General features: G+C 48.4%; 1 protein-coding gene across 1 annotated transcript; it reads right to left on the minus strand.

Moving 5' to 3' along the window:
- Positions 1 to 524: 524 nt before the first annotated feature.
- Positions 525 to 8,462, minus strand: LOC101990870 (histo-blood group ABO system transferase-like). The gene is made up of 6 exons (XM_005346729.2): positions 8,405 to 8,462; positions 8,146 to 8,215; positions 7,467 to 7,523; positions 5,640 to 5,675; positions 4,019 to 4,153; positions 525 to 1,409 (listed from the first exon to the last, which is right to left on the minus strand). The coding sequence occupies exons 1-6, from the start codon at positions 8,460 to 8,462 to the stop codon at positions 719 to 721; spliced, it is 1,047 nt and encodes a 348-aa protein (XP_005346786.1). The 3' UTR covers positions 525 to 718.
- Positions 8,463 to 13,123: the final 4,661 nt, after the last annotated feature.

Raw genomic sequence — 13,123 nt, forward strand, 5'->3', positions numbered from 1 at the left:
CAAGTACCTTGAAGAAGAAGAAGGAGAAGGAGAAGGAGAAGGAGAAGGAGAAGGAGAGGAGGAGGAGAAGGAGAAGGAGAAGGAGGAGGAGAAGAAGAAGGAGAGGAGGAGGAGGACGAGGAGGAGCAGCAGCAGCAGGAGCAGCAGGAGCAGCAGGAGCAGCAGGAGGAGGAGGAAGAGGAAGAAAGAAAAGAAAAAAATTAAACTTCCTGTATCATCTACAAATACATTTATTCCCAGGATGAATAACTAGCTATTCCCAAATGAACTAAAACTGAGCAGAGGCAATGGTCACAGGCTGTTGATCTGCCAGCTGGGCTAAACAGGAGCTAAACACCTCTGAGGCCTGAAGGCTGTGAGTCTCCATGCTCTCCTACCTATTCCTAAGGGCACTGGCCATCTGCCAAGCCTCCCAGAAGAGGAAGGACATGCCTGAATAAGGATGCCCAGGCCCTCAGGTAACTGCATGACAGAATTTCCCTCATATTCTGCAAGCTCCTGCTACATCTCACTGAGAAGGAGCTTAGAGACACAGTGGGAGGTGAGGGTGGCTGCCACTCCAGGGGCTCAGTGTAGGGTAAGACAAGTGGTACTGGGCCTGCTAGACCCTGAAGTGGGGTAGATGGCGACACTTCATAAATGTCTCTCAAATCTTCCCAGTTCCACACAGCCTGGAGTGACCCTGGATATAAGCCTGGCCTCTCCAACAGGAATTCAGCTATCGGTTCCTGATTGCCTGATGGTTCTTGGGCACAGTCACATATCTCAGCTTCTTCATGATGGAGGGCCAGCCCAGAAGCTGCTGGTCCCACATGTACTCCGGGGACAGCACCTTTGTAGGCTTGTGGTACAGCAGGTACTTGTTCAGATGACTCTCATCATGCCACACGGCCTCGATGCCATTGGCCTTGTCCTCCACTATAGCCTGATGGCAGGCCTTGGTGAGATGGTATACCTCCACCACTGACCCCCCAAAGAAGGCCCCCATGTAATAAAAGTCGCCCTTATCCCAGGGAATGTAGGCCCGGGACTTCGGCCGGCGCTCGTAAGTAAAGGCCTCTCGGCTGCTTCTGTAGAAGCCAGGATGCAGGGTACCGAAGAGTGCTGAGAGAATCTCCACACCCACGTGGTCTTGGAACTTCATGTCCACATCTGCACACACCAGGTAATCCACCTCCTGCAGAAAGCGCCGCTCGGAGAAGTTGCTGATCATCTCCATCCTGTGCATGGACACATCCTGCCAGCGGGAGTAGTTGCGCACAGTCAGGACCACCAGCTTCCGTCCTGCCCCCAGGGGCACCTGCGGCACCTCGGCAGGACGGTCAGTGAAGACATAGTAGATGACCTTGTGTCCCACCATGAAGTGCTGCTCTGCTGTCTCCAGGAACAGTTTCAGGAACACCACATACCTGTGGAAGATGACAATCGGGTAAGCAGAGGTTTAACACAGCTAGGGCAAGACTAACCAGGGCAGGGGCCCAGGCTGCAGAAACCATGGCTACCATGAGGCTTGAAGCAACAGCATCCCCACTTTACAGCTGTACTGAGCAGTCTGCAGGCTGTTCCTCACCCTCCTTTACCTCAGAAGGGTGGAACATCAGCACCACATCTAAGCAAGAAATGTTGAAGCAGAGGCCTGGAAGCTTTTACTCAGATGACTCCAGACTTTGGGATCCAGGCAGATGTGCTGCAGGTATCTGTTGTCTTGGCAGGCCCCTCAGTAGGCCACCTCTCCAGGAGTCTGTCACCCTCCCCTCCAGTAACAGCTCCATCCCAACACATTCCACATCCCACACCCTTGCATTGGCCTGAGCAGAGCCTGGGCACAGGGTCCCACATTCTAAGCTCTGGTGGGCCAAGATAGATTTTTAAGTGCCTGGGACCTGCACCCCTCCTTTGTGTCACCCTCCAGGGTCCTGCCTCAGGAAAGGAAGGGTTCTCTCTATCCAAGACCTAACTCAGAAGAGACTTGAAGTTGCCTGTGGACAACCACTCAGTAACTCTCTCATGTTCCTAAGAGTCTTCCCCTATGGTCTCCACCAAGAAAGAATCAGTCTCGCAGAGAAGGCAGGGAAGGGGAAACGGGCACCCTAAAAGGAAGGTCAAGCTTAAGCCAAACTCTCTGGTCCAAGGGCAAAAGACTTCTGTCTTACTTAGGGTTTTTATTGTTGTGAAGAGACGTCATGACCATGGAGATATTTATAAGGGAAAACATTTCGTTGAGATGGCAGCTTACAGTTTCAGACATTCAGGCCGTTATCATCATGGTGGGGACCATGGCAGAATACAGGTAGACGTGTCTGTTGTCTTTATGCAAAGGTGACCATGCTAGTTCCCTTAAAGGCCTTCTTCCCACCAAGCACCTACTCACACCTGGCAAGGCATTTGCTCATCTACCCAGCAGCACCCAGACAAGGTAGTGTGCATGTCTTGTTATTGTGAAGTTCTCTGTCCCTAGCACTGCAGGCATTCTCAAGGTGCCTAGGATCCCTCCAGCTGAGCCCCAAACCTCTCTCAAGACTGATGGGTATAAAGGCCTCAGTGCTATCCTTGGGTGTCACCCAGCCCTTGCAGGGAGGGATAAAGCCCCTTTCTTCTCATACGCAGGCAGCACAAAAGCAGCTCTCAGCTCTCCACAGCCTTCTACACTGTAATGCCACTCTCTCCTGCTTCTGCAGGCTTCCACAGGGCAAGTTTCTTGTCTGCGACCTAAAGTCAGCCTGATCCAGGGTCTCAGGGCTTTACAGGTCTGCTGCTCTCCACCCACAAGACTAAAGTGAAAGGTTTGACCCAACCTTTGCTGTCTACCTTGTCCTGCATCTGAGGACACGTCTATTGTGGATATCACTCTAAGTATGCAAAGATGTGTTCCACTTGTTTATGCTGCATTTGTTTAATTATGTAAAGATGTGTTCATATGTTTCATCGTGTGTGCCTAAGGCACCTGATTGTTCTAATGTAAACTGAACAACCAATAATTAGGCAAAAGATGGTTAGGTGGGGCTGCTGGGCAGAGGGAATAAATAGGAGAGGACAAGAGAAGAAGAAAAAGGGAGGAGGAAGAGGAGAAGAAAAAGGAGGAGGAGGAATTAGAAAACAAAACAAGGGGGAAAAAAAGGGACATGCCCAGGGCCGGGCGCCAGGCAGCAGGAAAGTAAGATATACAGAGTAAAAGGGAAAAGGGAAGGAAGATTGGGAAGAAAGAAGGAAGGGGGGAAGTTAGGTAGGAAGGAACAAACAGATGAATGAACATAGAAAGGTAAAAAAAAAAAAGCCCCATGGCAAAATGTAGATAAAGAGAAACACATTAAAATAAGAGGTAAGCTAAGTCAAGCATTCAAAACTAATACTACATCTCCATGTCATGATTTGTGAGCTGGTGGCGGCCTAAGAAGGAAAGCCTGGTACACCATGAGTGGCTGCAGCTCTGCGGACATCCTGTCCCTTGCCACCAGACCTGGGGATAAGTACACAATGAAGTGTGTAGTGTGTGCTGAGGGGTGAAGATAGCACCTGGCTAAAATCACAGAGCGAGGGACAGCTGACCTGAGGCTCTGGTAGGTGTCACAGCTGGATTCATTCCCCTTTGAGCCCACTAGAGTTAACCAGGGTGACAGAGTGAACCAGCCCCACATCCGCTTCATATTAAATACAAGAATAGAGCATGGTGTGCCTGACCAGTGTATGTGTGCATGTGTGTGCCTGCCCATAGTATATGTTCATCTTTACTTGCCTGTGTGCCTGTGTGGAGGCCAGAAGTTGACTTTGGGTTTCTTCTGTCATTTCTTTCTGTTCTTTGAACAGGGTCCCTTCTCTGACTCTGAAGCTCACTGCTTGCCTGTGCTGTCCAGAAAGCTGCCCGGATCCACTTGTCTCTCCCCTCCACCCTCAGTACTGGGATTACAGGGGCGTGCCTCCACGCCCAACCCTTACATGGGTATTAGGGATCACACTCAGGTCCTCACGTCCCTAAAGACAGTACTTTATCCTCAGCCATCCTCCAGCACCCTCTGCTTACTTTTTGATGGCAAACACTGTCAGTCCAATGGTGGTGTTCAGAAGCCTGAACTGCTCATTCAGGATGTCAATGTTGAAGGTCCCCTCCCAGATGATGGGAGCCAGCCACGGAGTCAAGACAAGGACATCTTCTCTACTGCAAGGAGAGAAAGCCACAGGCAACATGTGACCAAACACGTCTGCAGGGACCCTTCTCAGATTCTCACCCTCAGCTTCCCTCAGGGCTGCCCACCACCCCTTGCCACAGACTGACTCTCTTGGAGATCGAAGACCCAGGGGAGAACAGGGGTGAAGGCTTAGGAGAACCCAGGATTCGGTGAATGACAGACAGACACAACTCTAACGAGATTTGAATCTGCTGCAATTTTACTAAAATTCAAGCATCACTTTTAAAAGATTACAGAAGGAAGTTGGAAGACATAAAAGCTTCCATAGAAAAATGATTACAGACAATTGATTATTCTCAGCAAGTCTTGTGGTCAGGGCCAGGTGGGCAGAGCTTTTCTTTGAAATTCATCTCACACCACTAACCAACTGTGCTTTCTCATGGCCCTAAATCATATCTGCCCTCAAGGTAACCAAGGTAACCCAAACACCATTCTTCAGGATTCCACCTCCAGGGTTTGTTCCAATATTGAATGGCTGGCTTCATGTTATCAAGAATAGCCTGCCTTTCTTTCCTATCTAAAATGTACCAGGGGTTTCTCATTCTGGCTAGCCTCTCCATAAATGGTAACTCATGCCATTCCATACATTTTCCTTCATAATTTACCCATCTTTTACTAAATCTCCTATCATGAGCTCTTTCTGTTCTAGGGTATCCATAAATTCCCCCAGAGAGCGAGCCAGAGTCTTAATCATAACATTAATGGCCTGAATCAAGGGAGGGAACTGACGCATCAGTTCCTCCGTATTCAAGGAGCCATTGGAAATGTCTCCTGGTTCCTTGAACAGATTAAGTTTTTGTCAAGAGAAACCCTGTCTCGAAAAACAAAACAAAAAAAAAAAAAAAGAGAAAAGTAGAACAGAAGAAAAGATAGCAAAGCCAATGCAAGAAACCATCGCCAGGAACAAAGTGAACGAGGTTGTTGAGGCTAATCAGGTACCATAACTCCAGCAGACTGCCAGGGAACCGCCGGTGGCCAAGCTCCAGATAGCACGAGCCCCTCATTTTGAGACGGCCACCACCTGAGAGGCATTTTGTCGCACAGAGACAGCCGTGGATGTGGCAATCCCTGAGTGTGGGCTGGGCTAATCAGCAGCTCTCACTGACTACCCCAACCCCACTCCACCAAGCTCTAGAAGCAACTGAGTTTACTGCCACTGCAACCACCACATCTCTGAAAACCCTGGTGACAGAGACAGGAAACAATGAACAGAAGCCCAGATGGGAAATGAGAGCCAGAAGATGCTCTGGGCTCCAGAATCAGACGACCTTAAGTCTTGGAAAGGGTTGATGAAGTGCGTGCAAAGAGAATCATAATTGGGTTTTTGTTTTTCCAGTGCTGGAGACTGACCCAGGGTCTCAGGTGTGCTTCTGAACTATTCCCTAGAGCAAGCAAATCGTCCTTCTGTACCATTGCAACTCCTGCACTACACATGCACTGACTAAATCTACTCACCTGGGTGTTAGCACCTTTGGCTGAGCGTAGACCATCCTGCAATAAGAAAACACCAGAACTCAAGGTGACAAGAAAGTCCCTGGAATGCATGCCACTGGCAGCTGTACACCAGGCACACAGACCTGAACAAGTGGTGGCAACCAAGCCATTGAGCCTGTCCATGATCCTGGGAGCCTAGGATGGACCAAAGTAGGAAGATCACAGTCTTACTTGACACGAGGCAGAAAGAGGAAATCATGACCCCCTCCCCCACTTAAGGCTGGGAGAGCTGAGACCACTTTAATCACAGGTCATATGACACTGAACATTTCTATCCCGGGTTGATGCTGATCATTTAGCCTGATCCTGCAGCCTGCCATGGTCCTCCCCTAGTTGATGGCACAAAGATTCCTGGCTCTCTGTCTTGAACAGAGACCAGTCCCAATGTCAGTGTAAAGTTCCCTCAAAAGTTCAAGCCCCAAGGGTCATGAGCCACCCCTACTAGTAAGCTACATGCCCTATGCAGCCCAGATGCAGGGCTGGAGAGATGCTCAGCCAGAAGTGCACAGGCTCCTCTTGCAGAGCAACGGGATTCAGTTCCCAGCACCCACATGGAGACCCACACCTGTCTGTAACTCCAGTCCCCTACCCAAAACCATTCATGGCCTCATTGCTTACAGACATGAATGTTGTACACAGACATACATGTATGCAAAACTCATACACATAAAACAAAAATAATTTTATTAAAGGCAGTGAATGAGCCTTAAAAAAAAATGGAAACAGGAAATTTCTGCACAGGGATGAAGCCTGTGCAGGATAACACCTTCCTGAGTGAGTCTGGCCAGGCACCAGGAGAGAAACCCTACAAGACCCCATCCCTAGGAGACACTACTACAGAGTGGCCATGCTCAGAGGAACAACACAGAACAGGCAAGATGGGTGCCAGGACCCCCAGTAGGGCTGGGCAATGGGGAGTCGGTGTTTAACGGACACAGTTTACAAGATAGGATGTTCTGGAGACGGATGGTGGTGATGGCTGCACCACAGCATGAATGTGCTTACTACGCTGAAGGAGTAAACGTTCTGTGTGTGCTGCCCTGGGAATGCGGTGAAAATCTGTAAACTCAGTTGTACCACAGGAGCCAGGCAGACAATTTAAAAGTCAAATGACATGCAGTTAGTCAATGCAAAGTGTAGGGCTAGGTGCTCCACTTTGGGTACAGGAAGGGACATACCAGCTGCTCATAATTACACACCCACATGCACAGACACACACACACATACACACACCTCCATCTGCACCCCTCAGTTCAGAGTGGCAAGCACCATGTGAGGGCAGGTTACCTTGACAAGGCTGCAGCTTCCCGGACATCCACACTGCAAAAGGGGAACACAGGAGACAGATTAAGACCAGGTACACAGAGACTGGAGGAAGGAGTATAGTTCCTGAGGGTACAACTTTGTTCTAGTTATAGAAGAAAAAAACTCTTGCATTCAGCAGGCTGCAGGGAAGGTGTTTTGGGAATGGAAGCTGTCCCAGGCAGGTTCAGGAGGCAGGACAAGGCTGAAGACAGGAAAGATAATAGTGCCCCCCCAAACACTGCCTTTAAAAAGACAGCATGGGGTAGTTGAGGCTGCTCTGGGCAGCCTAGAGTAGGAGGAGACCCATCTATGTAGAAGTATAGGCAGACGCATAAGACAGCATGAAGCAGAATGTTCACCCAGTCAGTAACCCTTCACCACACAGACACATATGACAGACACTTACACATGATACACACTTATATACGCATACGCACATAGGACACACATACATATATGACACACACATTCCACAAAACTCACCTAGTCACAGCTCCTGGTTCTCTCGATTTCTGACTTCTTTGGCTCAGGAACCCATAGCTGTGGGAAGGGTGTACACAGGGGCACTGTTCAGGACACAGACCTGAGACCGACTGATTGTCCCCGCCTCCAAAAGGCACCACTGCCCCCAGCACAGTGAGCACAGAAGTTCTCAGTGGGGATGCAGGGCCACGTGACAGAACTAAGCATGCCCATCACACTAGAAAAAGAGGTGGTGAGAGGAAGGACCCTGGGCACAAGACCTGTATGTAAACACCTGTAACAGCTGCAGACGCCCCCCCCCCCCATGCCGGGTACCTATAGCCCAAGATCACATCTGGGACTATTTCCTGATTGCATCTACAGAAGCCCCAGTAGACATAGCAGTGACTTTGCTCTGTCAGGGTTCTCAGACCATCTGCATCTAGAGAGAACTGCCTCTGAGCCACCAGACCTGCCTTCCTCTCCTTCCCCAGACCCACCCACATAGCTAGGGTCAAATGACAGGGCATCCAGCCCCAAGAACCCTTTTGTGAAATCAAGAGTCTTGTAAGAGACGCTTCACTTTGGGGAGAAGCAAAAGGTGGACGTGCCACTGTGGGAGTGGTCAAGAGCACCCTCATCACTCCCATGGAAACGGGCATGCTCACTGCTCAGGATCCTCACCAGCCCGGGTTCTTACCCAAAGAAGACCAAGAGGAACACTGTGAGGGGAAGGATTCCGAGGTGAAGCGAGAAGCATTTTGGTCTTCCTGAAAAACAGCAGCAAGGGATCCAGTTACACATGCCGTTCTTAGGCCTGACCCCCCTCCAGGTCTCTCCTGAGATTCAGAGGTCATCCTCATGACCACAGCAACCACTGCGCCCTATCTCAGGCAGCCCCAATCCTTGATGAGGCTCCAGCCTGACTGTGCACTCAGAGGGGAAAGAAAGTTGTTTACTTCCTGCTCCTGACTCCAGCTGCTCCCTTGAGCCCTCAGGATTCCCTAGGGCCCCCATGTCCTCATGCCACTAAGCACCCCTTCCCTGGGTAAATAGAAATGAACCAAATGAATATCTTGGGGTCACTGTGGCTCCATCAGAGGAGGCTAGGGCAGCTCCCCCTCTGTCCCCTGTAGGCTCACATCTACAGGGCCAGCAGCTGGACTGTTCTAGGATCCTGGGTTGAAACCCAGGGCTCATGAGTATTGGGTAAGTGTTCCACCGCTGAGCTATGCCCCTAATACCTCAGATGACTGTCCCATCTCTAGAAGTTATGTATTCTCATAATCAAGTTCAAATAGACCTAAAAGACATAGATCTAAATAGACTCAGGTGTGGGCTCTGGAGAAGAGCGCAGTGGGGAAAGCTTTTGTCACAGCCACACAAGCATAGGGACCTCAGTTCCTAGGACCAGAGCCTAGTAAAAGCCAGACATCTGGAATCCCAGCACTCCTGTGATGAGGTGGGAGGGGGTGCGAGACCCCGGAAGCTCACAGCCAGCTGGGCTGCGCACAGTGAGGAACAACAAAGAGACCCTGTCTCAAACAAGGTGAAAGGCAAGGACCGTCACTCCCCACGGCTGTCCTCTGTCACTCACAGGCACACCCGCACTCACATGGTGTGTTTTAAAGGTTTATGTCTAAAAAGGCTTAGTCTCCCTGTCCCAGCCAGTTACTTCCCCTTTAAACCACCTGATCTGATACTTTGTTTCTTATTTTATTTGTCTATTTAGTTGCACGTGTGTGCACCTGTGCATGCCTCAGAGCACTAATGGAGGTCAGAGGGCAACTTGCAAAGGCCGGTTCTCTTTCCACACTGTGAGTTCCAGGGATTGAAGTCAGGTCAAGTTTGTCTTCCAGCAACTTTACCCACTGAGCCATCCCATTTGTCACTTCTTATGCTTCCTCTCCATGTCTCCACATCCTCCCACAATGGAACAACTGAGATCTAAAACTTCTAGAACCGAAGAGAAAAGGACATGAGAACTTTCTGTCCTCATTATGTTCTCCTCCCCGTTTTGGTGGTCACAGGTTCTAGAGAAATCTGACTGAAGGTAACATTTGCCCAATGTTGAAATAGTTGCTCCTTTTTTTAGCTTTTTGAAAATAACTTCTTGGGGCTGCAGAGATGGCTCACCAGGTAAGAGCACTGACTGCTCTTCCGAAGAGCTCCCACATGCCAGCTCACAGCCATGATCTACTCCAGTTTCAGGGAATCCAAGGTGGTCTCTGACCCCTTCAGGCACCAAGCATACAAGTGGTGCACAGACACATGCAGGCAAAACGCTCATATACACAAAAATAAAGAGTTTGAAAAGAGCAAAATACCTGCTGTAATAAAAAGGGGAAAAACGGTGACCTTTAATGCAAAAACAGAAAGGAATGCGCATTTTCCTTTTCTTATGTTTTGTTGTTTGTTTGTTTCATTTCTTTTTTATTTTTGGTCCTTTGTTTTGTTTTTCTCTGTTGCTCTGCCTGTCCTGAAAATCAGTCTGTAGACCATACTGGATTCCTCTGCTTCCTGAATGTAGGTATTAAAGGCATTTCCCATCAACCTCCGGCTAAAAAGCTTTTTTAAAGTTTATTTTATAGCTAATAAAATGTGCTCATTTAGAAACTGTTTGATAAACTTTGAACAAGGAACCCCTTGTTGTGCATGTCCCCACATCCCCCTCTTCATCTACACAGGAGTCAGGAAACACATGTTCCCTCTCGGCTGGCTGTTTACATAGCTTGATGCTGTCAAATAGTTACCAGAGTCATGTGAAGATTCTCCATTCTTTTCTGTTGCTTTTTAAAAAAAAATGCCCAAATAGTCCCAGCCATTTAAGAAAATATTTTTTTTTCCCATCACGTCATTCTAGCAGTCATCAAAAACCACGTGGTGGGAGCTGGAGAGGTTGCTCAGGGATTAAACACACTTGCTGCGCTATCATGGGGGCCTGAGCTGGGATCCCAGTAAGCAGACAGCATGACAGGCATCCCACGAATGAGAGCCTGCAACCCCAAGTCCAAGTGTGTGTGCGGTGGTGGAGGATCAAAGGGGTCTGTTGGCTTCCAGCCTGCCTAAGGAAACTGAGCCTCGGTTTCAGAGAGAGACCCTACCTCAAAGGAATAGGTAAAGTGTCATAAAGGAGGTCAAGCAGCGCCCTCTCCTGGCCTCTCTATGCACACAACATGTTTTAAAAACCAGGGCTCAGGAAGTCCCATCCTAGCTAAAGACTACTTGGTAACTCAGCTACAGGGAAGACAAGAATCCATTTTCTTCAGGAATGCAGCCTCTTAATTCCTCATGCGCCAGGAGGTGACCCCACACCCAAGCACATGCAGGTGGCGTCAAGTGGATTCAGTGAGTTTTTTGAAAAGTCACACGAAGTAATGGGGAAAATATACGTGAGGGAAGAGAGGAGGAGATGGAGGGGAGGGATACAGGGTAGATTTGATCAAAACCTATCTATGCATGTATGAAATTCTCAATCAATAAAAAATAAACGCTAAAAAGGAAAAAAAAATATTTTAAAGCCAGCTGGAAAGACGGCTCAGCAGTTCAGAAAGCCTGAGTGCCTGATGATACTGTTAGGATTCAGGCATTATGCTGACCCCTGTCACCTGGCAAGATAAATTCAGGTAGTACCCTGGCCAGCCTAGGCTCCGACTTAGTCTGTATGCAGGTGTGAAAACCCTTTTCAGAGAAAAGCTCCACCCAGTTTCGCTCTCCAGCCCCTAGCCATTATTTTAAATCCTTTTCATTTCTTTTTTTTTTTTAAATTTTTACCTCATTTTAAGTTGTTTGGTTCTGTTTGCGGGGGGGGGGGGTGTCTGCCTGTTTTTGTGGGGTGGGTGGGTATTACTGCCATGTGTGTCTGTGAAAGACATGCGTGCCGATTCCCTGAAGAGACCACAAGAGGACATCAGATCCTCTGGAATTGGACTTGAAAACTGATAAAAATACAAAAAGGGATATGTAGTAGTTTGAATGTAACTGACCTCCATGTGCTCAGAGAGAGTGACACCTTTAGAAGGTGTGGCTTTCCTGGAGTAGGTACGGTTTTACTGGAAGAAGTATATCGCTACGGGAATGGACTTTGAGGTCTCCTATACCAAGCCATCACCAATTCTTGTTGCCTGTGGGTCAAGAGGTCAAACCATTCAGCTCCTTTTCCGCCACCTTGTGCACCTGCAAGCCACCAGGTCACACCTTGATGGTAATTGACTAAACCTATGAAAATGTAACCCACCGCAATTAAATGTATTTCCATTATAAGAGCTGCCGTGAGGGGCTGGAGAGATGGCTCAGTGGTTAAGAGCATTGCCTGCTCTTCCAAAGGTCCTGAGTTCAATTCCCAGCAACCACATGGTGGCTCACAACCATCTGTTAAGAGGTCTGGCGCCCTCTTCTGGCCTGCAGACATGAACACAGACAGAATATTGTATACATAATAAATAAATAAATATTAAAAAAAAAGAGCTGCCGTGATTAAGGTGTTTCTGCACAGCAATAAAAATGCTAACAATGACAAGATATCTTAACTTTAGGATTTAAGAAAAAAGTCTGCCAGGCATTTTACTAAGAAATAACAATGCTGCTCAGCATTTCTTGCTTTTAGGGAGGCACAAATCAAAACAACAGTAACAGGTGGATCTCTTTGACTTGCAGACTAGCCAGGGCTATGGTGTTGAGTTGTTTTAAGCATCACTGAGCATCAATCACTACCTGTACAGGAAATGAAGAGATGCTAAGGATGTTCAGTGAGGTTCTAGACAATCAGGTCACCTCAAGGCATGGTCACTGCCAAGATGTTCAGTAAGTCTTCTTGTCAAGCACTGGGGAGACCCACGGAAAAGAGGAAGACCCAGTGTGTTACACTTTCCAGAGTTCCTGGTTGGTCAGTTCTCCAAGAGCCAGCAAGCATTCTCTAAGAAACAGGTCCACACAGCAGCCGTGCCCAGCAAGCTCATCAACTATTGCTGTAACTCCAGGCTTGTATTGTGTGGTGGGAGCCCTTTCTACCTCCCAGCACTCTCCGCCAGCTTCTGGGGCTGTGCCTCCCCTGCACTGCTCTTCTCCTGACACGCTGCTTCTCAGATGTGTACACACCAGGCCTTCCACTTATAACCCCCAGCCACATCCTTCAAGGTCACGGATGGGCCACTTCATCAACAATCCCATCCAGCAGACCTCCCCACAAGCGAGGCTTTTGGGCATAGTGCCTTGGCATTGCCCTCACCGAGTGATGGCTTCACTTGTTGGATCTATGGGTCCTTTTAGAGAATAGTCACCTTCTCGGCCTTGTGTCCCCTCGATCCCTATAATTTCGTCGACTAATAAAATTGATGGCCTGAGACATTAGCACTGATCCTTACTTGCAAAAAAAAAAAAAAAAAAAAAGCCTTTGGATCTTCCTGCGTCACTCATGGGAAACAAACCTGTGAAAAGTATAAGCCTACCGCCCTTCTGGGATGCCTTTCAGAAAACTTAAAACCTTTCCACTTAATGCCATGTATAAAGGCCCCTAAACTCACTCACCTCTGTACTAAGAAATGGCCCAAATGGCCCCTAAGATAACTCAAATTGGCTGCCTTATGGCTCCTTAGATTCCGAAATTTAAGGAATCTGTCCAGAAGGAGTTACCATATGTTCAGGCATTCTTCTATCTCAGTGCAAAACATCATCTCTGT

The sequence above is a fragment of the Microtus ochrogaster genome, chromosome 4 (genome assembly GCF_000317375.1).
Source record: "Microtus ochrogaster isolate Prairie Vole_2 chromosome 4, MicOch1.0, whole genome shotgun sequence".
Taxonomy (NCBI): domain Eukaryota; kingdom Metazoa; phylum Chordata; class Mammalia; order Rodentia; family Cricetidae; genus Microtus; species Microtus ochrogaster.

Excerpts from the sequence above, each read along its gene's own strand:
- LOC101990870 (XM_005346729.2), bottom strand. The coding sequence starts at position 8,462 with ATGGGGGCCCTAGGGAATCCTGAGGGCTCAAGGGAGCAGCTGGAGTCA. Across the intron at positions 4,154-5,639 it reads CCAAAGGTGCTAACACCCAG|TAGAGAAGATGTCCTTGTCT; the intron begins GTGAGTAGATTT and ends CTCTCCTTGCAG. Across the intron at positions 1,410-4,018 it reads ACAGTGTTTGCCATCAAAAA|GTATGTGGTGTTCCTGAAAC; the intron begins GTAAGCAGAGGG and ends CATCTTCCACAG.